This window comes from Artemia sp. Qi Xiang Cuo, chromosome 9 (assembly GCF_049724085.1).
Source record: "Artemia sp. Qi Xiang Cuo chromosome 9, ASM4972408v1, whole genome shotgun sequence".
NCBI lineage: Eukaryota > Metazoa > Arthropoda > Branchiopoda > Anostraca > Artemiidae > Artemia > Artemia sp. Qi Xiang Cuo.
The window spans coordinates 30,051,322-30,078,839 of NC_142802.1; the positions used below are offsets into that span (position 1 = coordinate 30,051,322).

At 37.1% G+C, this 27,518-nt stretch overlaps 1 protein-coding gene across 2 annotated transcripts in view; it reads right to left on the bottom strand.

Annotated features, from left to right (window-relative positions):
- Window positions 1–26,631, bottom strand: part of LOC148948546 (aryl hydrocarbon receptor nuclear translocator homolog) — a 207,094-nt gene extending 180,463 nt beyond the window's left edge. For both annotated transcript variants that reach the window (XM_089094455.1, XM_089094454.1), the window contains exon 1: window positions 26,595–26,631. In XM_089094455.1, coding sequence (XP_088950581.1) covers window positions 26,595–26,613 — 19 coding nt within the window. In that variant the 5' untranslated portion in view covers window positions 26,614–26,631. The remainder of the gene's footprint in view (window positions 1–26,594) is intronic.
- Between the last annotated feature and the right edge of the window lie 887 nt (window positions 26,632–27,518).

Genomic DNA, 27,518 nt, shown 5'->3' on the forward strand with positions numbered 1-27,518 from the left:
TCTTTCGAGTTCTATTCTGTTTCATACGAATGCCCCTTTCTTCGCACGAAGATATATATGGGTTAAAGAGGGGTTTTTGAGTAAATGGGCAAGCAAGGTGGTGGGTTGGACTTGTAAACTCAGATCTTTTGGATTTTTGGCAAAATGCACCAGTCGATGTCGATATCAGAGTTGCCAGATAAGGCACATTTGGGCGCTTTTTTGAGGCGGTTGCGCATTGAATTTTTCAAATTGGCGAATTTTTTTGGCACAAATTGTTTATTCGACGCATTTTCACTAGAGAAATAGCGCTTTCTGCACATTTTCACCAGAAAAATGACGCTTTCTGCACATTTTCACCTTCATGGCGGTGCAATTTCCAACCAGATATCTGGCAACACTAGTCGGTATTTGCTGAAATAATTTAACAAAACTTTGAACACTGATTCATTTACAATAGCATGTTGGGAAGTGTGGAATTATCGGTGAGAGTGGAATTACAAGTATGACCTAGGGTTTTACAAATCTTCGGCTTTTACAGTAGTATTATACATTGGAGCTGAATTTTATAGTGTTTCCATAGATTAAAATTATTATGAGTAAAGAAGCTAGAAATGCCTTCAGTATATATTCGCAGTATCAGCATAAACATTAACACTCGTCAGTATATATTCTTAACGTTACATCAATACTAGGTACCATACCATAAATAATTGGATTTTTATGACTTAATTCTATGAACAGAGGAGCCCATATTTGTGTGCTAATTGGGGTTATGCACAAACCAAACAACTCAAGTCATAAATTGCCCCTCATTCAATGTCGAAGAGCTTTGGCTTTTGTGGATTACTTAATTGAAGACTAAAACTATGCCAATGAGCATGTTGAACAACAGTTCACAGAGAATGCATCACACCTTGGGCACGAATTTCTTAATGCAAGTGCTCATAAAACAATTTCATCTAGTAAGTAAATCACTTAAGCAACAAATCACCTCCTGTAAACAAAATCGCCAGACGGGCCAAAAAAATCGTCAGACAATGATAATACATTTTGACAATCTGCATGTAATTCTTGCCTGGGGCCAAAAAGAATGGTTAAAAAAACCATCTGTCTTGGCTCAAAAGTTAGATTTCTCACACCAGACCAATTTTCCAATGTCACTACTAAAAAATGAGCAAAAGAAAAGCTCCGATTTCAGTAGCAATGAGAGAACTATTAAGGTTAAGATGCAAATGTCGTGTCCTCCCTCTGCCCCAGCCAAAACACAGAAAATGAAATGACAAACTCAACCGAGATTATGAACAGAAATGACAAGTAACAGTGGATGATAGCATTTCCGGCCCCGTTATAAAATATTTCTTTTTTGCATCTCTAAGTTTGTCTATCTCTCTATCACACAACTGAAGTCCTTCTGGATTTCAATCTAACGTCAACTTGGAATGGTCACCTCCCTGCTTGCCTGTGAAAACATAGCTTTCAACTCGAAAAGTAAAGCATGATTCGAAGAAGGGAAAGCTCGGCAAAACAACTTCAGAGTTTTCTCCAACATCAATTATAAACTCCACTTCAGCGCACATACTTTAGGTTCCCGATACAGTGCAAGCAAAAACCGTCATTTTTGGCCCCTGGCCAGTACTGTACTCTGAAGCGTTCCAATATGTCATATTCATCACTCCGACCGGAGATCTACATTTTCCTTAAAAATTGCACAGCTTACGCTCTTGCCCATTTCTAGCAAAACTAAAATTGGTGGCTTAGGAAGATAAAATAAAAGAGAAAGAATTGTCATCTATATAACAGGGAAATAAAGCATGTTTTTGAATTAAACGAGACAATAGTACCCAAGAATCGATTAAATAAAACATTTTTAAGTTTTTTTTATAATTCCCCTTCCCTAAAAACCCCTATGCCTTCCCAATGCCAGAACATAATTTGTACTTTACTGAAAAATATAAATGTTTTTACTTTTATAACTTTAACAAATCAAATAATATTAACATTTTGATTACTAAATATCAGTATATGTATATTAAACTGACAATGCACATTCATTTGTATTTTTTCAGTAAGTTGCAAATCATGTTCTGGCCTTGGGAAAACATAGGGGTTTTGAGCCCTACTTATGTTAATTTCTGCTCGTTTTGAGCTTGGCTTGGTTATTTATTGTAATTTCTGTTTGTTTTCGGTTGCATTTATTTATCGATGCTGATTTGTGGTAGTTTCGCGCTTGGTAGATTATTTGATTTAATTTTTTCTCATTTTTGGTTTAAAGGAGTTCTTTACTTTTCTTTGAAAAACTTATTTTGTGGAAAAAGTTTTTTTTAATTAATTTCTGTTCGTTTTATATTGACATAGTCTTTTCAGGGAAAAAGAAAATAATACTTTAAATTTTTTCGTTTTTTAAGACTTTATAGTTTGGCCTGCTATTTCTATGCTGGAGAAAATTGTTCAGCAATTTTCAACAACATAAACCCTTTTAAAAATCTTGACACAAATAGTAGCGTTTAATTTAGTTTCATACCTCCTCTAGTTGACCTGAAATAGAAAATTTCATTTCTTTGATAGCTTGGATACACTTACGCTATTTTGATTTGGTTAAATTTTAAGAGCAGAAGTAGCCCCACAAGTTTGAACATAATACCCTCAATCATTACTGGGATATTGCTGAGATGCCTTATTGGGAATTAGGATTAACCCAGTGCATTTTGATTTAATCTTAAGGCAACATTTAGTTTTTAAACATAATGGGCAAATGGGAGGGTGGGCGTGGGAGGGGGACTAGTTGCCCTTCAATACTTTCGACTATTAAATAGGGTATTAGTCCTTTCTATTTTCAATCGAATGAGCCCTTTTCGAAGTTCCTAAGACAACTCCCTCGATACGAAGTGCCCTGGTCTAAACCAAAAAAAGGAAAAAATAATAATAGATTGTACCCACATCAATCTTTATCATAAAAATGTCAAGCCTTCCAATCACTTTTGACAATTAAAAAGGGCAATGGCCCTTGTAATTTCCAATCGAATGAGCCCTTTTTGAGTTTCTACAACAAAGCTTTCTATAAACAGCTTATATGCTCCCAGGGCATAAATTACAACCCTTGCCCTGAGAACTGTGAGGGGGTTGTCATCCTCAAAGAACTAATTTCCAGGACTTTCAACTACGTTAAACAAAATGGCTATCTCAAAATTTTGATTGGATGTGCTTGGGGAAATGGTGGGCGTGAGAGGGGCGTTAGTTGCTCTCCAATCACTTTCAACTATTAAAAAAGGCACTAGCCCTTTCAATTTCCAATTAAATGAGCCCTTTTGAAGTTTCTATGACAACGCTTTCAATAAAAATCTTATATGAACCCAGGGCATAACTTACAGCCCTTGACCTGAGGGCTGTGAGGGGGTTGTCATCCTCAACGACAAAATTTCCGGACCGTTCAACTATGTTGAACAAAATGGCTATCCCTATATTTTGAATGGATATGTTTGGGGAGATGGTGGGCGTGCGAGGTGGGTTACTTGCCAACCAATCCCTTTCGACTATTAAAAAGGGCACTAGCCGTTTCAATTTCCAATCGAATGATTCCTTTTTGAAGTTTCTACGACAACGCTTTCTACAAAAAAAAACTTATATGCCCCCAGGGCATAAATTACAACCCTTACCCTGAGGGCTGTGGGGGGAGTGTCATCCTCAAAGACATAATTTACAGACTTTTTAACTACGTCGAACAAAATGGCTATCTCAAAATTTTGATTGGATGTGTTTGGGAAATGGTGCGTGTGAGAAGGGTGTTAGGTATCCTCCAACCACTCAAAAAAGGGCACAAGCCCTTCTAATTTCCAATAAAAAAGTTTCTTCAACATCACTATCTATAAAAACCTTATATGCCCCAGGGCATAGCTTACAACCCGTGCCCCAAGGGCTCTGAGGGGGTCATCATCCTCAAAGACCTAATTTCTATAACTTTTAACTACGTTGAACAAAATGGCCATAAAAGAATTTTGATTGGATGAGTCTGGGGGTGGGCATGAGAGGGGGGTTAGTTCCCCTCAAATCACTTTCAACTATCAAAAAGGGCACTAGCTCTTTGAGTTTACAATCGAATGAACCCATTTTCAAGTCTCTACGAAGAAGCTTTCCATAAAAACCTTATACCCCCAGGGCATAACTTACAACCCTTACCCTGAGGGCTGGGGGGAGTGTCATCGTCTTAGATACAATTTCCGGACCTTTCAACTACTTTGAACAAAATGGCTATCTCAAAATTTTGTGTTTGTGGATGTGTTTGGATAAATGGTGGGCGTGGAAGGGGTGTTAGTTGCCTTCCAATTACTTTCGACTATTAAAAAGGGCACCGGCCACTTCAATTTCAAATCAAATGAGCCCTTTTTGAAGTTTCTACGACAACGATTTCTATAAAAAAAAACTTTATATACCCCAGGGCATCCCTTGCCCTGAGGGCTGGGGGGGGGGGTGGTCATCCTAAAACATCTAATTTCCAGAACTTTCAACTACGTTCAACAAAATGGATATCTCAAAATTTTGATTGTATGGGTTTGGGGAAAAGGTGAGCGTGAGAGGGGGTTTAGTTGCCCTCCAATCACTTTCGACTATTAAAAAGGGCACTAGCCCTTTGAAATTCCAATCGAACGAGCCTTTTTTGAAGTTCCTACGACGACGCTTTCAATAAAACCTTATATGCCCCCAGGTCATAAATTACAACTCTTGCCCTGTGGGCTGTGGGGGAGTGTCCTCCTCAAAAACATAATTTCTATCTGGAAATCAACTACGCTGAACAAAATGGCAATCTAAAAATTTTGATTGGATGTGTTTGGGGAAATGGTTGGCGTGGAAGGGGTGTTAGCTGACTTCCTATCACTGAAAACGGCACAAGCCACACCAATTTCCAATCGAATGAGCTCTTTTCGAAGTTTCTACGACAACTCCTTTGATACGAAGTGCCCTGGTCTAAAGAAAAAAAAATAAATAAATAACACATTTTGCCAATATCGTTCTTTAATTAGGCAGTGCTATTGCGCTGCCTATGATTTCTCCAGTTTTGAACTTGGACTGAAACATATTGCCCACGACCTGATTTATTGGCAATAATGCGGCTAACATAGGGTCTAACTCGGAGAAAGTCCTCGAGCATGCAAAAAAAAAGTATTAATGGAAGACACAATAAAAATTGTTTCCAACTTCCTAAGGACATTTACACCCTCAGATTTATCATGGGCTTTTTTCCCAGTGAAATAACGTTTGACATTGAATGTATTTTAATTAATCAGTAAAAACCTAACTAACCAGTATGAAGAAATTAGATTGGCGATGGAGTATAGGTTATCAATTTCAAATCAGACATGATAGCCTGTTAACATGAAAATTAGGACAAAAAGATAATTTTGGAACAGTAACGCCTTGTTTCGATTACACATTGATCTTATTAACAGCTATGTTGATATGCTTCATTCGTCAAAATCACTAACACATTAATTACACATTGATCTTATTAACAGCTATGTTGATATGCTTCATTCGTCAAAAATCACTAACAAAAATTAAACGTTTTAGTTTGTTGAAGAATTTTTGAGTGGAACTACAAAAAATTCAAATAAAGTGAAGTACAGCTTCTAAATTTTTCCGATTCAAGACAAGATTGTTTTGTTGGCTCAAGAGCCGTTTTTTTTGCCTATATGTTTACAACTTTCGCTTAAATTCGAACCACTTCTAAACCATGGTTGCAGCGACAGCTGCCTCATACGTTACGTTATATTGAAATAAAAAGTAAAAAATGTATGGTGTTTTAACCCTTCCAACACCATAAAAGTTGTCTCTTATTTTTATTTATTTTTTTTTTGCCTGTGCTAGTAGGTTACTAGAGGATCGTAATCATGTAATTAATAGCTCATTTGATTACTAATGCTTATGTCTATATTTTTTATATACTCGTCGTAACAGCCCCAGAATAAATTACCATATAGTACCAAAACTGGCAATTTTTTGTGCCATTTCCAGAGTAAAAAAGGCTAGGAAAAAGAAAAATACACTATTGAAATCACCATCGCTGAAAACCCTTGGCTGGAAGGTTATTGTCTCCCATTTTGTTATGCAGCAGTAGCGACAAGAGCAAAGTAGAGCAAACTGCAGTCCATGCTAAATAAAATTTTAAAAGGGTATCTTCAAAGAAATTGAATCGTGGAAAGTATTCCTTATTGACAGTAATGCAAAAATAGCAACTATACGGATAATTTCAATTACCGATAACATTTTCAGCCAACATGAGTTTTCCTCCACGAACAGAAATATGTTACTAAACATTCACTGGTCAAAATCACTTTTTCAATACGGATTGAAAGCAAATTCAATCCGTGTACTCAATAATTTTAATAATTATTAAGTGAAAGCAATTTTTTGAGAATTTCAGAAACAGCCATAAAACTTCCTTAACATGACGTGAAAGAAAGACGATCATACTTTTACGAAGTTAATGTTAGGTTAATGTTATTATTCTATTTTAATGCTGTGGCTTTAATTACGAAACTGTATATGGAAGGGTATATAATAGTATGAAAAGATCTCCGTAAGTTAAGAAAGATAACGTCAACATGCACAACCTAACGTAATTTCTTACGTTTCAATATAAAATCTCTAATTCAATAGCTCGAGACTCATCTCAACAACAACAAGAATAACAACAAAAGAACGTAAATATAATTCTTCTTCATTTTATGTGATTTTTGTAATTTATGAATTTAGCTGATTATCAATCATGCAGGGAGTGAAACCTAAATACATCCTATACTGACATTCCTTTTTTTGTTTTTATGTGTGTATAACTGTTCCCATGGAACTTCAAAATGAAATAGATGTTTATTCAGGTTCCGGTTTCACAGAACCATCGCTATTACAGACTTGATGCTATTCAGAGTACATTATTCCAAGGTAAACTGTAGATTGAATTGATAAAATAAAACCATTTCATTTTAGCTATATCACAAAAGTACTTTGACACTAATTGTCATTTAGTTTTAGGCAATACTTTCTTATTCCAGAAGGCACTACTTGAAGATTCTAGATCCGAGTCAAATGATCCTAATCATTAAGTTAAATGTTTTTACATCATGCCTGCCCGCAGGGAAGATGGAAAAGTCCTCCCAGTGCCTTGAGAGTAACCTAAAGGAATCCATAAAAAACATTTCGTCAAAATGTGGCCAGAAGCAACCTCCATCCCCCCCCCCTCGAAAAGAAAACGTTCATTACATACGCAGCAATGAATTACTTATGGTAATCCTAACAATTTACTTCAGAGGCATCGCTGAAGATCAATATGCCTTCCATGTGTGTGTTTATTTTCGGTCATTTCCTGTGGAAGGGAAGATCGTAGAAACTTAGGGGGAGTTTTTACATTCTGTTGGAAGCTTAAATTTTTATTGCCCTTTTAAGGATCAAACATGATTGGAAAGCAACCAGCTACCTCCCGTGCTCTTTTTGCTACCCGCCCCATCGTAATCCTTCAATACATCTAATCAAATTTTGAGATAACCATTTTGTTTAGAATTGTCAAAAGGTCGAATCAATATGTCTCCGGGGCGATATATCTCCCACAGCCCCTGGGTCAAGAGCCGTTAATTATCTAAATTGCCCACTGTTTACTGATAGGATTTATGATGGCAATGGTGGAAATGTTTATTTCTGGTGTCCAATTGCTCGATACTTTCACGGACCGTTCTCTGGGTCAAAGAAACCCCAAGGTTTGTTGTTAGAAAGGTGTAAGGGGCCTAAAAACAAGCAAAAAGAAACTTTCTACCCCTGATCAGTTTGAAACTTACAGTCAAATGTCCTTCGGTCAGAAAGAACCTAATGTACCAAAGAAATGCTTCTGGGCACGGTCCCTCCCCCAAAAAGTGACCAAAAACCTTTTTTTCCTATCAGCTCGAAGCTTACATCCTTATGTTTACAGATCAAGAAGACCCCAATGCAGAAGGAAAATTTAGAAAATATTGGTTTCGTTCAAGCCCCAACAAAAGCCAAAAAACTTTTTCTCCTCCCACTTTAAATGGATCCCAGAAACTTGGGAAGGGGCATGCTGAATTAGAAATTGAAAGTGCTAGCGTCCTTTTTAAGGCCCAAAAGTGATAGGGGGACATTCAGCCTACCTCCATGCCTATTTCCACAACCCAGCCCTCCCTGACCCCCCTTCCGTATTAAAATATACGTGGTTATTTTGTTCAGAAGTGTCAGAAGATATAATAAGTGTGCCTCCAGGCTCGACATTATCCCCATAGCCCCAGGGGTAATGACCTAAGCAACAAAAATTACACGCTGTTCGCAAGTAAGCTACAGATAGTAGAAGATGTGTTCATGTTTGGTCCTGGTTGTCCGATCAGCTTGGTGCTCTTAGGATTCGCTAGGCTAAAAATTCCCGGAGTTTCCCAAAGATATTCTCTAGAAATGACATAGGGGCCTGAGTAAATAAATAGAAGCTAAGTACACCCGAGCTTTCACATTATCTGCAATATCTCGGGAATGATCAAGCGGATCAAGTTGAAACTTTCAGGTACTGTTGGCGATAGAATAACTTTGGCATCACGATCCTCTGTTGGACCAAAACCGATTCCTGGTTGAGCAGCGATGTGGACGGAAAGAAATCATGTTCCTAGATTACCAAAATAGCGTATCTGCATTATCTCAGGGGCCAAGTTGACCTCAAATTATGACTTGGGCCGTGGGGTAGAGGTGAACTGAACGAAAATAAATGTCCAGGTTATCAAAGTGGCATATTTGCAACCCCTCAGAAAAATCTTGGAAGGGAAACTTCAGTTGAAACTTTTAGAGTGTTGGAGGGTTAGGAGGTAACGGACTTCATATTTTGCGCTGATAGAGGGGACGTAGGGCCAGAGACGTACATTGGGGGTCTCAGCAGTCCTTCCCTGAAATCCTAAATTTTTACGAATTCTTGGGCACTTTTTATTCAAATATAATTATCTTTTTTGTTATTGGGAACCCAAAGCCCCCCCCCCCAAAAAAATGCAAACCAACGAACCAATATTAGGCCACAAATGTATGTCTCCGATCCACCTAATATTTTTGGCACTATTAACCCAGTGGAATTTTAAATCTATCCACGGGGAAGAGTGAGAAAAATCTAAAGATAGTAAATTGACCTAGGCTATCCAAACTGTGTACCTGTAATATCTCGGGAACAGCTGGGGAGATCGAGCTACACCTTTCAAGAAGCTTTTTGGGGTGCGCAAGAGGCCTTCAAATATTTTATTTTAATGTAAGAAATAAGAGTGCCAAAATATGTTGTCTCTTAATTATAGGTTTCGTCGGAGAGAGGAACAACCATTTTTTTTCTAAAAAAGCTTGAAACTTATACCCATAAGCAGTTGTGTCAGGAGGGCCCTTGTGCATGGAAAAAAAGCTTATATAAAATGTTTTGCATAAAAACTAGCTCAAATTTTTTTTTCCCGATCAGCTACGACTCCTTATTCTGGACTCTTTTTTGGTTTTTAATATATGTTCGTTTTAGGATTTCGTTTATTTATCTGTAGCAGCATCTGCCATCTTTATGTCTGATATGATTATTCATTTCAATTTCTCTTCGTTTTGAGTTTCTGATATTGATAGCAATTTCTGTTCGTTTCAAGTTTGAATTATTATATGGCTTTACTGCTGCTTGTCTTAGAAACATTGCTCTACTTGTCTTCGAAAAAATAATGTTTTAAAAGCGTTTTTAAGTTAACAACATTGAAAAAGCAAATTTTTTTAGAGCTAAATTGCATCATAGCCTTAGCTCCAGAGCAACGGATGTCATAGTCTTGAGGGTCAGACCCACCTCCATTAACGGCCAAACCTGTGTGTACCTATGCATGATGCTTTGTAAGGATGGCAGGCATGCATGCAAAAATTTTTCGGGGCCCATATTTCCGGGGGAGGGTCAATTTGAAAACAAAAAATGAAACGTATGAACGGAGTGCCATTTCCACTTCACTGAAAACAAAACATTTTTTTTAAGTGCTGATAGATGTTTTAAATCTTAAACAAATAGGCAGTCCTATATAGGAATAATTTATTTCAAAAATGAAATTCTTACTACCGTAAGGTTAGTCTGTTCCAAAATAGAGAGAATCTTACTCAGTTTTGATCAAGCATAATAACAATAAAAATGAGTAATTCAGCCTTGTTTTCCAGAATATTTAATCCCTTTTATTTGTAAGTACTTAAGCTTCACTAAGTAAGTGGTATCTGCCAAAACATCATTGGATAAAATAAAATTAGAGAAACTTCCTATGAAAATTCAAAATTAGTGTGACAAGCAACAATCGCAAATACTAAATAAGCTCCAAGACACCGTCTACCCGTCAACAAAATAATATCTTGGACAAAATATTACAGAAAATTATACAAAGACGACAAAAAAAAATTGTAAGTCATTGCAGGCTGAAACCAGACAAAAAAATAGCAAACAATTTTAGAACGATAATGGCCTCCGGCTCCCGGATTTTTCCTCTTGGCAGCGTCTAAATCTGAAAAAAAAAAAAATTCTTCAAGCGCTAAACCCGGATCTAGACACACTAGATTGAGACCTAAGGGCGTTATGACTTTTAATTGTAAATAAAATACCGTAGAGGTGCTAATAATATGCCTTATTAAACACTGCCGCTAAACAGAAATATGAGATGTTTATTGATCAAATGAAAAGAGTCTTAATCACTGATCATGATCATATTGAGAAAACTTGATAAAATCAGCTAGTGAGACAATAAAAGGTACTGGTGCATTATATATATAGCACACGAAAGAAGTCAAGTTTGGTTAATACTAATGAAATAAAATAGGATGAATATATAATAGTTTAGAAACAAATTTGGGCTATATAATTGCACATTAGGAGGTGGGGGGGGGGGGGGTTAATCATAGCATATAACAAATACGTAACCTAATCTAAGTACCTTCCCCCCTAAACCCCAAAAAACAACAGTTTGAATATAGTAAACGCAATGAGAAATCATGGTTTGCAATCAATTTAACTAGCAAATACCCGTTTGAAAGGTTTCCATGTCTGGTTTCCTTGTACAGTCTATAGCGCTGAGTTATATATAATGCACCAGTACCCAATAAAAAACATAGAGGATGAGTCTCTTCACAATTGCAATTGAGCAAAGCGTTCTTTATGAGGCATAACTGAACTATCAGGTCATTTCTATTTCTGTTCGGCGGAGACTAGTGAGGTCTCCTCATAAACCGTACTAGGGCACATTGATCGAATTGATGAGTGTGTGTAGGGGAGAGTATCAGAAGATTACTCCAGCAAGAGGGAGAGAGGGGGCATAGAAAATTATTTCCATCAAAACATGAAAGAATTGTACCTTACTGCCACTCGGGAAACATGGTTCTAGATCTAATTTTTATACTTTATTAGATTCCATCAAGAATTAACTTTAATAACCTGGCTAGTTTAGGGGACTTTCTTAATTCCATTTTGGTATTGATATAGGGGAAGAAATAATGTTAACTCTTTTTCATAATGCCGCTTCTGGTTAACCGTATTTGGAAAGCATGAAAATGAGGTTATACAGAATTCCACATTCCTGGCTTACGATTTTCAGTAAAACAAGTACCTATGAGAGACCAATTGGGGCAACCGGAGGAGGGGGGGGCAATTTCCCTTATAAGTTTAAAAAAAACGTGTAGGGCTAGATATTTCGATTTTTAAAAATGAAAAGACACAAGTCTGCCCTAGATTTTAATATATGCCATTGTGTATCTTCATTTTAAAGAAAATCAAGAAAACCTTTTGCCCTTACCCTCACCATTTTCGTGAATTGGGGTCACTGATATCTATTCAAAATTAATAAAATAGAGAAATACAGAGTACGATCAAATCGTAACTCTCCTCCAATTTCCAACTGGAGGCACTTAGAATCATCACCCTGCTTCAAAGGAGGTAGGGGGAGGCGATCAATGTTGACCGCAAACATTAATGTTTTCATCAGTCTTTCTCAAATCACAGCTTAAATTTACAACAGATTCGAGCCTATTCATGAGTTCAAAAATTCACAAGTCGCTGGCTGGAAACTGGTCTCCTTCGTTATTCATCAAGAGAAGTAGAAATCTGGTAGAAACGAAATGGCTGTGGCGTTTCAGAACCCTTGTATAACACGAGTAGTTGAAGTATCTATTAGCGATGTACTCTTAACAAAAATAATTATCAAAATTAGTAGTTTTTTTCATCGAGCAATAGGGGAGAGGGGGGCGCTCCCGCACGGCGGCAAAACCGGACCTCCAAATTTTTCAACACCTAGCCTGCAACTTGTATGCTCTAAAAAGTCACTATAGAGGACATCGCAGGCGCGCCAAGTAGTATTTCTATTCACCGGAGGTGGAATACCATTTTGTTGCAGTCCTTGAAGTTTTTTTTTGTTAGCTTAGTACCTATGGAGCCAGCATTTTGGGGAAATAGGTGTAAAGCCGATTTATATATCTAGCGCTGTGTTTTTGAAGTAGGGTTTGCTAATACTTGGTCTGTATGGTGTGTGATTTTAATTTTGATCGGCCGACGGGTTTGACCACGGCCGCCATTTAATTTTTTTTTGTCTGTCTGTGGCACAGTTTATATAATTATCCAGTATGATCTTTCCCTATCTCACCCATTATAAAAACCTGGACCAAGGTGCGAGTGCTCCAGAGAACGTTTTTGCAGATAGAAACATAGGCGGCATCAGATCTTTTCACGGGTAGACAAGTCGGACTGTGATCTAATTGGAAACAAGTTGAAACCCGCTATTACGAACAATGCACTTTGTTGGAAACAACCGGAAACAGACTAACCCGCTAATGCAGAAAGAAGTGGGAGGAGCTTTTTGTTCGCACCGAGAACGAAGACCAGAAATGATCTGCGATAAGCTTACTGGATAATTATATGAACTGTGGTCTGGGGCGATTCCGAACAAAAATTTAAAGGCTATTCCGAACGAATTTTTAAGCGTTCGGTTTCACCCCTTACTGACTAAAGATAACTGAGACCTGCAACTTTGCAGATTCTGAAATTTATCTATATATGTATATATATATATATATAAGTTATTTAGTGTTAAAAAGCAGTTTCTACTCTCTTTTTGTTCCTTTCTCTTCTACTAATGCATTATAAAACAACATAATCGGTAGTCCTCGATATTGAAAAGTTGCATAAAGGTATGCTTTCAATTCTGTTCATGAGAGTTGTGGCACTAAAAAAAGCAGCATTTTCATCTTTTCTGTGTCCTTTTCTTTTACCGTTATATTTTACAAAGATTTGGCTAAGATAATCGATGGAATTAGATAAATCAGCCCCCCTAGAACCGAAAGATATTTGACCCTGTATTTCCACTTAACAACCTACAATATATTGCTTCCTTGCCAACCAATAAGATCGTTTGTATTTGTTAATCCTTCGTTGTAATTATATTTCTGAACCCCCTTTGTAACAGTCTTTTGACGAAGATAATCTAACATTCATAACTTTAAGGGATACTAATCTATCCCTTTCGAGCCACTGACCCCCTCTTTTTTCGAAATGGTTCTAACTTACACGGGAACTGGTTGTGGCCGTCCCGACCAGGAGAAACTTAAAAAGGCCGTGCAGTCTGTATTGGCGGGAAGACTAACTTTTGGGAAAGCTGCGGAAGAGTTCTCACTAAAAAAATCGACAATATTTGATGCTGTAAAACGTGTGAAGAATTGCATTTCCGAAATGGAAAAAGACGGCGTTAAGACAGTCCGCGCAACGGAGGAAGCACTTTTCGAGGTGATTGGGGCCCCACTGCGGACAGTATTTACTCAAGAACAAGAGAGAGAGAGAGCTCAGCAAATACCTTCAGAAATGCAGTCTAATGAACCAAGGGCTGATACCAAAGGCTGTCCGAAAGTTGGCATATGACTGGGCACAGATGCTTTCTATGAAAGTCCCCGAAACTTGGGCTAAAGAGGAGATGGCTGGCTTAGATTGGTTCAAAAGCTTAATGCGGTGGAACTCGGAACCTTCAACACGAAGTCCAGAAAATACCAGCCAAGCAAGAGCGGCTGGATTCAATGCTCCAGTTGTGAAGCAGTTTTTGAGAACTTGAAGTCGCTTTATGTACGTTACCAGTTTGGACCAACCCGGATTTGGAACTGCGATGAGACAGGGCTACTTACCGGTGTGCAAGCATCATGCATCGTTGCGAAGAAAGGAACGACACAGATCCAACACACCTTATCAGCAGAAAGAGGCAAGAAAGTCACTAGGGTCTGTGTGGTGAGCGCTAGTGGACAGATAAGACATCCGGGGTCTATTTGTCACAGCAATAAAACCTTGGACAAGATGGTCCGAGACGGCCCCCCTGGGTGTGTAGGACTATGTCCTCTTAGAGTTAATATGATTGCTGAAAAAGGTTACTTGTATTGTCCTAATATTAAACAGTACGACCACCCACATCCTGAAAATCCTTTACGGTTTTATATCGACCCACATGATCTACCCATAACACTTAACGCAGTCAATTTCTGCAAGGAGAACGGGATCCATCTTGTCACATTCCCGCCCGACTGTTCACATCGCCTTCAACCACTAGACGTGTCGGTTTATAGTCCTTTGAAACACGATGTCAAAGAGTCCTATGATTTGTGGCTTCAGCAAAACCAAAGGATATTGGTGCATGAAGTCACACAACTTTCGAAAGTGCCATTTATTCACAAGCTCAATCATCAAAACATAACTGCTGTGTTTGTCAAGACTGGCATATGGCCATTAAACCCGGACGTGGTTAGAGAGTCTGATTTTCTCCCGGAACGTGTCACTGACAGAGCTGAACCACAGGAGGGAGGACCTTTTGCTGCAAGCTAAAAGGCTAGCATCACAATAGGACGCAGCTGGCTCAGCGAAGGAGGCGAGCACTGCCAAAGAGTCAAGCTCCAGTTCAAAGACACCGGAAGCGGCGAGGCCATATCCCAAAACCACCATTGTGCGGCAGGTGTGCGGCGCTAGGAGGCGCGGAAGGACCAGGATCCTGACAGACACTCCAGAGAATAACCAGCTTGAAGCTCAGGCAAAAGCTTCGAAAAGGCAAAGGTCCCAGCACAAGTGAAGAAAGCAAAGAAGCCTCGGAAACAAACAGAGACAGTTAGTAGCAAGGACGAAGAGGAGTTTTCTCGTGCGAATGAAGGCTCCGATGAGTCACTGCACATCGGGAGTGAGCAGGAAAACGAAGCAATGGAATACAGTCTTGGAGATTTTGTTTTAGTGAGGTTCTCTGTTGAAAAAAAAGGAAATTCTGCAATTTTCTATACAGGAGAAATCGTAGAAATTAGGAACGAATGCGCTACGGTGAATTTTCTGCGCGAAGTGGCGAGAAATTTATATTCACTGAGCGAATTGATAGAGCAGAGATAGACCAAACTGATATTGAGCTTAGACTCCCAGTCCTTCAATTCACAGGAGGAACTGGAAGGTCAGTGAGAGGCCTAGTATTTGGATACGACCTCTCTGCCTACAATGTTAAGTGATGAATTTGTCCATTTATGCTTATATAGTTGAAAATCTGGTCATTTTGTGTTTTTTACGTTGTTTTTCAAATAAATAGCTGAAATATTTATCCCGTCCGGACTAGCCCCTACGCTATCCGCTTTCGCCCCGTGGTGGGGGCTATTCCGAACGAGTGAGAGGCTACTGGTTTTAGGGTATGGCCCCCCTCTCCCACTGCATACAAAACTTCAAATACCGTATCACAAATACTATCACAAAATCTGAGTAAAAACTTTGAACTTAGAAGCTTAATTTTTTCATAATGCCCTTTGCCTATATCTGTTTTGTCACCTTGTTTGTCAAAACAGTTTTGTCAAACAGTCTGTTTTGTCAAAAAAGTTGAAATGGACGACTTTGATATTGATTGTTTTTTTTGCTCTTTTGGATTCCTAGGAAGCCTTCTTGTATTAAAAACTGGTTTTTAATAACAATTTAAAAAAATGCATTTTAAATTTTCTTTTGGCTTCTTTATAGAATATATGTCATGTAGGCTAAGGCTGAACTGCTGCTGTTTTATTGCTTTTGGCTGCTCTTTTGGATATTATTCATTTTTTCTTTTCGGGATTCGTTCCAAATTATAAACTGATAAATACCTAATATTAGTCAAATTATAAACTGCATCTAAAATGAGTAAATTTATCAAATTGAAAATACATAATGAACACTTCACATGAGAACACTTCAATTACAATGAAACAAAAAACACTTAATGGTTTATTCGGTATGAAGAAAAATGAAGTCCGTGCTATATTATTAGGTAACAAATGAAACGCTTTTCTGTTTTAAATGTAATTAAGTGAAATAATAAGCCGAATTAAGCAACTCTATGAAGACGTTGAGATTTTCATCCTAGTTCGTAACTTTTAATCCAAGCTAAATGTTAGGCCACTGATTATCAGTTATTGAGTTTAAGCTTTGATTTCCAAATGCTCACAAAAATTACCAAATTTAAGAAAGTCGCAACAATAAGTCACCTGTGGTCAAAATACTCAAAGACTCCTCTTTGATCCCCACCCAGGATCAAAGCTTCTGCTATGGTAATTTCCATGGAAATCTCCGAAGAGTTTCTTTTTAAAATAGCTTGCAAGCGTAGTAACGGGTATTTAGCCTTTTTTGCTTTTCTTCAAAGGTTTGAAAAAAGTGTTATAATATTCCAAATGTTACATTTGATATATTTGTGCATATTTTTGGTAATCATTTGTGGGGTGATCGAATTTTTTAAACCACTGTAGATATGTAAGAACGTTGAACCGTTTCATCAATAAGAAAAAAAAAACGGGTTGGACGCATATGTCCCTTTCCCTTTGGACGACAAAACCATGCGAGTGCTGTATTAAGTATAACTCACGAAAATCTTGTTAAATTTTTTCAACTTTTAAACTTTTTGTCTTCCCTGCTTTCCAAAAAAAAACAAAAAAAAACAAGGTACCATCATTTAAATAAAATAACTCCCTATGCCCCCCCCCCTCTGGATACCATCTTGATAGGATACCGTCTCTGCTTTAAATAAAAAAATAATTAACTTATTGGCACCCCTGCTTAAAAAAAAATCGAGGTATTATCATTTAAATATGATAGCTCACTATCCCCCCCCTCTGGATACCACCTTGATAAAATGCCGTCTCTGCTTTAAATTGAAAAAAAAATTCACTTTTTGGGATCCCTGCTTTCAATAAAAAAAAAATTCGAGATATTATCATTTAAATGTAATACCTCCCTACCCCCCCCCCCGGGATACCACCTTGATAGGATACCGTCTCAGCTTTCATTAGAAAAATAATTTACTTAATAATTAACTAGGTCACTATATGGTTCAAACAAACACGCAAATTAACGTTAAACAGCTTATTGTTCCTTGAAAAAAAAATTCAGGGTATGAGTACAAGGGGTACAAAGACAGCAACAAAAATCTCGAAATTATTTAGATATGCCTCAAATTATTAGAACACTGAGTCCTAGATTCGCCGTGGCGTTCAATAAGATCCAAAGAATCTAATTAAAAGAGAGCACACACAAAAGCCAAATTAGGCCAGTAGCCTATGTAAAATTGCAAAATACCCCAGACAATGAACAAGTCCTAATGGGGGGTCTATCAAAATATTGGGGGAGTCTATCGAAATATTTCAATGGTTTCCCAGGGAATTTGATATCATTTTCTTCTGTCTCCACTTTAAATGAACAAAATAATTATCTTTTTGGCATCCCTGCTTTCAATAAAAAAAATGAGGTATTATCATTTTAAAATGATTGCCCCCTATCCCCCCCCCTATTAGCAGTAATTTACAATTTATTTATGAATCATATTTTTGGGGTAACTTCCGGTTCAATCCTTAATTCCCCCACCTTGTACATAGCTTAGTCTATAGCTAAATTTTGTCTCAATAGAAGGTTGTTTTTTTGGGGGGGGGGGTAAAAATGTTTCAGAAACAAGATTGTATTTTCTATGCCGTTCGACAATTGAGTATTAAATATTCAGAAAATCTTATCTAAAAACAACAAAAAAAAATCTCGCTTGTCAATTTCAAAATCCAACTGAAGGCTGAAGCTGTATAGCAGTGAATGCGTTCTATAGTTCTATTCAACTTGAAAATAAATTCTTGACTACGAATGATGTACAAAATAGCGATTGGGAAACTGCATTTGAAATGATTTAAACTCATTTCATAAAGACGATACTTTTTTTCTCAACATATGAAGAACTGTGTATATTGCAATATTTGCAATTGCATATTGCATCTGTCTGGTTTTTATGCAAAGTAACAAAAGAGACGAAAATTAATGAACAAGAGAGTAGTGAAGGATTATGGTATGCAAAGTAATATTTGGCAGGGAAAGTCACTGGTGATAAATCGCTAGGTGTGGCACCATGATTGCGTGATTTTCGGGGAACTAATTTTTTTTTTCGGGGTGACGCATAGATTTTCGGGGAAATACCCGAAAATTTAGGGATAGTGCAAGCCCTGCTTGGTTTCTGATCAGGAAAATCGAAATACTAAACCACACGAGATGGAAAAGCTCCGATTTACGGTTGAAGCAATAAAGAATTACCGCAAAATAAATTTGAAGTCGACCGAACGCCGCTGCCTCTGCTGGCAGCAGCGCGCCTGCGTCACGCCGACGGCGTTGCGACACTTCGGTGGCGTTCGATCGGGCCTCTCGTCGGCGGCATTCGGTTGATCCGCCGCCGCGGCCCCGGGGTCTACTTTCAACTATTACAGTAATTATTATATTTTTTTTAACTAACCTTTCCTCAGTCTTGCCAGGAAAAGCTGTCACTCCGTCGCCAGTAAATAAAAGTCATAATAATAGTCTAAAATGTCTAATGACACCTTACAGCAAGATATAACTATCTTAATCACCAAAAGCGGGAACAGCTTCAGTAGTTATTTTATAATAATGGCTATAGAATTAAAATTACCTATATCACCTTTTATAGAATTAAAATTACCTATATCACCTATAGTTTTGCATAGGGGACCCATTCAGTGCAATTTCAGAATGCTTCGACCATCTTAGAAGAGAAAAAAAACTCATAATTTACTGCATCAGCTTCAAATACAATTAAAGTAAACGTCATAAATGTCTCGATTTTACAACGAGAAGCCCCATTTCGAATCCAGTCTATACCATCAATGTATCTATTACAAGCTACTATGAAAATAAAACTTCAAAGCCACAATTAACCAACAAACGAAATCTGCTGACAAAAGTTTCAAACAAGAGTTATCAACCAAGCCGGAATTGAGGGGGGGGTGGAAGAAATAGGAAATAAGCCAATTTCAACTCCAACGAATTTTTTAAATATAGATAGTCTTTAAGAGTAGCTATGTGTAGGCCTATACACAAGATTTTAAAACTTAGAAAGTGCTCTATTCTATAGAAATAAAATCCCTCATTCATCTAACATAAATTCTGCAGACCCCCTTCTTCTCATAGGTTTATACTGCAGTACCCCTCAAAATTAAACATTTTGAACATAAATTTCATTAGTTTTGTACCTTCATATTCCATTGTTTCGATACCCATCCATGACACTTATTATTATTGAAATTCGTTGTGTGACCTTCAATGCGATGATCACATGCAAAGCAAATTTTTAAACTTCCATACTAAGGTTGTTTTTTCAATTTAATGTTCAATTTTTGGATCCAGGAAAAAATGTTGAAGAATCCAAGCCCTTTTTTTAAGCTCTAATAATACTGATTTTAAAATTCATGTATGAGTCTACTTCAAAAGATGTAACATGTCTACTTTTCAACTAAAAAGCTTATAAAGGGGAGGAAAAGCGGTGTTGGAGGGGCATATATTTATATATTATATAGCCTTTGTTTGTTATATATTTATACAGTCTTTGTTAACTTCAAGGCTGTCTCTGATCCTCTTGACCCTAAATGTGTATGGCTATTATTCAATACCACTAGACTGCAAGTCAAATATCGTCAACTGTTTAGCAGTATTCAAATGACAAGCAGAGGTCACAAATAGCCACCAAAACTAGTGGGCAACAAGGGCATGCTGCTGCCCCTGATTTGTTTAATTGTGTCATGGATTATGACATGACTCAAACAATTGATTTCTTGCCTTTTGGTCTATAATTTATGGTAGAGATCAAGTTCTGACCAATATTAACTTTGTAGATGACCTTGCACTTCCTGTTGACTCTATTTAATATCTAATAGATGTCTCAATATCCAGCAGGTAAAAGCTGCAAGATCGATTCTTGAGCCTTTTAACTGCGTTTCCAATTTCCGATGGGCTGAAAGGCTCTTATAGAGAAACATCTGCTTCAGATCTTTGACTAGTAGATTGGCTGGAACTATTATTTGGAGGGACAGATGGGCTAGTATTATTTAAGAGCAAGCAGAAGTGGTCCTTCCACCTGTAAAGACAAGTCCCCTCATCAGAGACGACTGTCCTCCCCATGGATAGGACAGGTCCCAATGTGGGAGTTTTATTTTTTGTCAGATCTCAGAGATGCTTGAATAGGCTATCCATGTCTTTTTTTTTTGCTGCTAATTAAATTTCAACATCTTTACTTGTAACAAACTGAGTTCGGTCCCAATGAATGAGATTGTTTCACACTCCATTAAGACTCTGATACGTGACCATTTCCCCAAGGAGTCTTGACCCTCTGTCTTTGCTCTATAACCTTCAGTGTTTCATTTGTTAGCCAAGATTTTTTTTGGAAAACCTCTCTTGTCAAGCTCCAGTTGTGCTGTTTTGCTTGTCTGCAATTTAAAATACTTCCAGGCGTCTTCACTGCTGCTAAGTATGCCAAGGAGTTCAAAGCAATTTGATACCTCAATAGTGAGCGGTACAAGTGAGCATGGTAATTATACAGACATTAGCCTGGTATATATAGGAAGCAAATTTCTTAGTAATATGATACTTTTTAGACTGAGAGATGCTGTAGACAAAGTTTTTTGAGAAGAACAGAGCAGTTTTAGGAAGGGTTGAGGATGTTGTCAACCAAATTTTCACTCTTAGGTTAATAATTGAGAAGTGCCTGAGTTATCAAACAACTTTAATTTTCAGTTTTATAGATTATGAGCAAGCATTCAATTTTATTGATAGAAGAGCTTTACTGAAGATTTTATCCCTGTATGCTATACCAGACAAATACATTAAAGTGACAAGTGTTATGAACAAGAATAACACTGCTGGAGTTAAGATAGGAAATGAAGTTAGCAGTAGGTTTTGTATTGAATCAGGAATGAAGCAGGTTTGTGTTCTATACCCTTTATATGGATCATTTTGATGGACTTTGTCTTAAGGAGTACAGGAAAGGCAAAGGGAAAACACAAAATAAAATGGGGAAGAAAAACTTTCCTGGGATTAGATTCTGTTGATAATTCAAGCATCCTAGATGAAAGTGTGAGCAAAATTAATGAGCTTTTAGGGATTTTGTGTGTTCAGGGTGCTAGAATAGGCTTGAAAATTAATTACCTTAAATCACACTTCCTGGCAATAAGGACAAGTCCTGTGAACGCTAGTCAATGATGATGGTGACAACTTGTAAGGTGCATCCTATACTGTGAGCCAAGCTTTCCTGCGCCAGTCTTTGTCAACATCATCAATCAAGACTCCCAGATCTTTTTTGCTATGACTGCATATGAGTGGCTGTTTTGAATCATTGCTGGATTCCATAAAATATTGGCACAGAAATTCAATTGCTCCAAAATGAATGACTCTGCATTTCTGAGTGGCTGTTTTGAACCATTGCTGGATTCCATCAAATACTGCATTTATGAGTGGCTGTTTTGAACCATTGCTGGATTCCATATAATACTGGCACAGATAATTATTTTCTCCAAAATGAATGACTGCATTTCTGAGTATTCAATTCAAGCCACCAGAATTTTGTAAACTTTTAGAGTACAACAAGATCAGCTTGGATGTCTATGGTACATTGTGGGTCATGGACAGGACCAATTATTTTAGAATCATCTGCATACAACAAAGTCTTGACAAAGTCTGCCATAAAAGACTTTGAATCAAGCTCCAAGCTATTGGGGTGAGTGGTGGTGTGGTTGAGTGGGTGATGCAGTTCTTAACAGATAGGAAACAGACAGTTAAAGTATTTGGCAAGGATGGAAGGACGTTTTTTTCCGAGGTGGCCGCTGTTGGAAGTGGTGTCCCCCAGGGCAAAGTTTTGGGTCCAACTTTATTTATATATATATATAAATGACGTGCCAAAAATCCTAAATAACAAAGTAAGCCTCTACACTGATGACTAAAAACTTATCGGTCGTGCAGACACAGTGGAGAATATTAAGTTGATCCAACTGGACCTCAATACATTCACTCACTGGACTAATATTTGGAGGCTTGAATTCAACGCATCAAAATGCAAGACTCTCCACCTTGGGAAGAAAAACCCACACACTCAGTACTATATGGATTGTAGGGATGGGTCCTGTAATGCTATTTTCAGCAGCCACATGGAGAGAGATCTTGGTGTCCTGGTAGATGACAAAATGAATTTTCATATTCATGCACAAGCAACTGTTGCAAAGGCTAATCAGACTCTTGGCTTAATCAAAGAATGGTCACTAGCAGATCTCCAATTGTTATGACAAAACTATACAAGAGTCTAGTTCAACCAAGGCTAGAGTTTGGAATGTGTATCGCATGCCCAATCAATAAGACAGACCAAGCAGCTCTAGAATCAGTCCAGAGGAGGGCATCAAAATGTATTAGAGACCTCTATGATGTCCCTTATCCATCCCGTCTCTGTAAGCTTAGAATACCATCTCTAACATATTGTCGCAAACAAGGCAATGTGATAACAGCATACAAGCTTCTAAATGCTGAGGATACCATTCCTGGCCTTTTCCAACTAGACAATTCAAATAGAACTCGTGGTAATTCTCAAAAGCTTTTCCGGAAACGAGCCAACACCAGACTAAGGAGCAAGTTCTTCTCAAATAGAGTTGTCAGCTTGTGGAACTCCCTTAGTGAAAAAACAGTAACCTCTACCAGCGTGGATGCGTTCAAGTCATCAGTGGATAGGGAGTGGCTCAACAAACCGTGGTGCACCATTTGGGACGCCAAAGATGATGATTAACTATCATCACTGAAGCTGGCGGACACAGGATTTGTCCTATCGCTAGCAAGTGTGATTTAAGGTAATACAAGCAAATTTTGTTCTCTATGATTGAAGGCATACAAGCAGATTTTGTTCTCTATGATTGAAAGCATACAAGCAAATTTTGTTCTCTAGGATTAAAGGCATATTGTTGATGAAAATATTAAATAAAATTGGACCCAAAACCATTTGTTGGGGCACTCCACTTTTTACATCTGTTGATTCTAAAAAGAAGATTGATCTACCATCTCCAAATACCCTTGCTGCCTACTTTCTTTAATGTTATTATTGTTAAGAAGACTGAGTTGCTAAGGCTAGGAATAAGTGAAGATGAAAAGGTGACTTTGGGTAACGAAAAGATCGATCAAGTGGATAGCTTTATTTACCTTGGTATTATTATTAGTAAAGATTGTGGGAGCAGTTAAGATGCTTTAAATAGAATAGCCAAGTCTCAGGGTGTTCTTTTTTTCATAGTTGCAAAATTTTGAAGAATAGGAAGATTGTTGTGCAAACCAAGATTAGAATATTGAAAGCCGCATTGATGACAGTGTCAAATATGGTTCTGAAGCATGGGCACTCCAAAAACTGGACTACAATTTACTAGACGTTTTCCAGAGAAATTGCCTGAGGATTGTTTTGGGTATCCAGCTGACTGACTGTATTTCAAACAGTAGGTTGTACAAAAAGTGTGGTTCAATACTGCTTTATAAGTCACATTGTGCAAATTAAGGATGACAGATTGCCAAAAATTTCCTTTTCAGCCAAACATAAAATACAAACAGAGTCTGGTATAAAGACCATGAAAACAAGTTATTGTCTCATGTTTGCAATACAAAATGTTGAGTGTGGTGGCTGTAAGACAAAAGTACCAATTTTTTAACAAAATTCTAAAAAATAAACATAGATTTGACTGCATTTATCCATTTTTAAATAGTCTATATACAAAGAGAGTTAGAAACCAGAAGAGGCTTAACATAGAAACTTTGCAATATCTTCCTAGAGTATGTTTTTAGTCCTAAATTCACTGCTGAAAGTTTCATTTCCCTAACCTAAGCCCTTTCCAAGATAGCAAAGAGTAGCTAAACTAGAATTTTACCAAAAGTCAAACACCATCACATCCATCTACAAAAAAGATATTAATATGCAAATAGTGATAAATTAGGTTAAGTGAGGTTAGATTATCTAGATGGCTCTTGCATGTTTGTTTATAAATGATTTTCAAGACTTGGAGAATACAAATAAATATTGAAAAATGTGATAAAAAAAAACTGGAAATACAAGGAAATAAATAAAGATAAAGGTTCTCCCAATGCAAAATATGTTAACTAAGATTATTTTGCATATTATGAAGTAAGAATGTTTTTTTAACATGTTTCCTTATGTGGTGGACTGCTCATACATGTACACCAAGTTAATTTATAATTAGAATATCTGTCCAAGAATAGGCACTGGTCAAGTACTGGGGGCCTTAGCCTGGCCTTGATTTTAGACAGATTTAACCTATGACATGTGTTGTGGAGCAGAATAACTATATTTCAATAGACTAGACTCTATTTTAACTTTTGTCTAAATTTAAATGTTGAAAAACAAAGGTTTCCAGGATTGTAATCAGCCAACTCAAACTAGACCAATCTCTCAGCCAATCATAAACATCTAGGTAAATTTTTGGCAGTTCATATTATTGACTTACAAATAAAGTGAACATACCACTCAATGCCTTTTTATGCTCTTTACAAATATAATAATTGCTTGTATTTATAATTCAAATTTACCCACCCTCACCCCCTTAAAGTGCAAATATATACCCTGAATTGGAATATACCATGGATTGTCAACAGCAAAGTTTTGAATTGCAAAATTCATTGCTATTTTTGTCAACAGTATTCAAGAAATGTTTAGGAAAGTAAGATTTTTTTTTGAGATTATGCACTGTCTGAGTACTGGGGGTCATACCATAGGCTAGCCTAGGGTAAAAGACCTCTTTTTGGGAAAGACCACTTTTCTTTGGTATTCTGCAACAATAGAGATGGGTTTTTGGACCACCCCTGTTTTACTACAGCATGATGCAATGTGAGGGTAGTAACAAAAGCCCTCCCTTCTTGGTGAAGCTTCACCAATAGTTTGTCAGCATAAATTAAAAATATGGTCTGTTTTGACAAGCAATTAAAAGAAAAATTATATTTAATATTTGTGATTTATAGAACAAATAGCCTAGCCTATCAAGCAATAAAAAATACATTTTTAGAATCAGAAGAAAATCAGCTTTCTGTTAATATGTGACTAAAACCAAAACATTGAGAAGATATATATGTCAAAATAGGATAATCAGTATTTCCAAAGAGGTCCTTGTAGGTAAGTCAATAAATGAATTTCATGTGTTTGATCTTAAACAATTTTAATATTAACCCTATTGATGCATAGCTTATATTTTTAGCTATTCATCAATATACAATTCTTGGTAAATATTTACCAAATCATATTATTGAGTTATGACTGAAGTGAATATACCACTTGATACCCTTTTTAAGCTCTTTATGAGTATAATAATCATTTTTGTCGGGAATGAATTTTAGCCCCCACCCCTATATATACTAATTCAGGGTATATATTTGCACATTAGGGGGCTAGGGGCAATTTTATTTCTGATGTAAATGAGAGGTAAGTTTAAACTTTCCCCCACCTCCCTAATGTGCAAATATATACCCTGAATTGGTATATATAGAGGTGGGAGCTAAAATTCATTTCTAACAAAAATGGGTAAAGTTATAACAAATCATATTATTGATTTAGGACTAAATTGAATAAACTATTCTATGCCTTTTTTATGATGATTTAGAATACAATAATCATTTATTTCGTAAATGAATTTACGCCCCCTCCCCCTATATGTACCAATTCAGGGTTAGGTTAGGTTGCAGAAATATAGGTAAATTTCTACCAAATCATATTATTGACTTATGCATAAAGTGAATATACCACTTGATGCCTTTTTTTATGCTGATTACAAATATAGTAATCATTTCTATCAGAAATGAATTTCAGCCCCCCCCCCTATATATGCCAATTCAGGGTATATATTTCTACAACCTAACCTAACCCTGAATTGGCATATATAGGGGGCAGGGCTGAAATTCATTTCCAATAGAAATGATTATTATATTTGTAATCAGCATAAAAAAGGCATCAAATGGTGTATTCACTTTATTCCTAAGTCAATAATATGATTTGGTAGAAATTTTGTATATATTGACCCCCCTTTGGTAACAAGATGTGAGGGTGTTAGTTTTACACAATTTTGCTCAACTGGATACTGGTTTTTTACCCTACTCTTTGTTTGTACTTCAGCCTCGTTTTTTCTACAGCATAACGACATAGGCCAATTCTTCTAAAGAAAAATATAAGCAAATTTAAAGGGCCTTATTTGGATCTTTAGCTCTTGTGTTGAATTTGTAAGACGGGAGAGAAAGTAGCTAGAAATATAGTCTATACCTTGGATGAGACTTGCCATTGAAGCAAGTCTATTGAGTTGTTTATGAAGCGATGAATACGATGCATTACTATACATACTAGCGCCATCTAAAAAAGGAAAATTAAGTTTCCTCCTCTGAAATAGAACAGGCAAGCAGCAAGTAAAGGTATGAGGATATTTGAGACCGATAGGAACAAAAAGTCATTTCAAACTTGTAGTTCATGGCGTAGAAGTCCTTCAAAAGGAACGGCATTTCACATAAATCGGTATAGATTTTTTGGAGAGTTAATCAATTTGTTGCCTAAAAGATAAATATGTCATTCGATTTGCCAGTCAACAGCAAAACCTTTTCCACATGATATAACCGTTGAAGCTACAATTGAATCGCCCACTAACCGTTATAAATGACTGATTGATTCAGAGCTAACAACAAAATTGTGGGAGCTTTATTTTAAATTGGCATTACGAATCCAGAGATGATGAGAAATAAATACTACCACTGCTACTAAGAACTCACTGCAACACCTAGCCGTCTGAGGCCAACAGAGCTACGGACAATCTTTCTTCATCCTAATCTTATTCAAAGTGTCCCTCTTTACTCCCTCCAAATAGTTTCGTATTTCTATTAAAACTTTCATTGTGACATCCTCCTGCCCCAATCACGGACGACCTGCTTTTGTTTGGCCCTAGACGGTTGGCCAAAAAGGACAATGTGTCATCGTTCATCCAAAGAACGTCTCCTAGCCATCTCAGAAGTTCTCCCATTATGGCCTGAAAGTGAAATTCAGCAACATTTTTGTACAGTTTACTGTTTGAGATACGGTTAATCAGTCGGGTACCCAAAATAATCCTCAGGCAGGTTTTCTAGGAAACATCTAGCAAATATTCATCCGTTTTTCGAAGCGCCCATGCTTCAGAGTCATACTTGAACACTATCACTACTA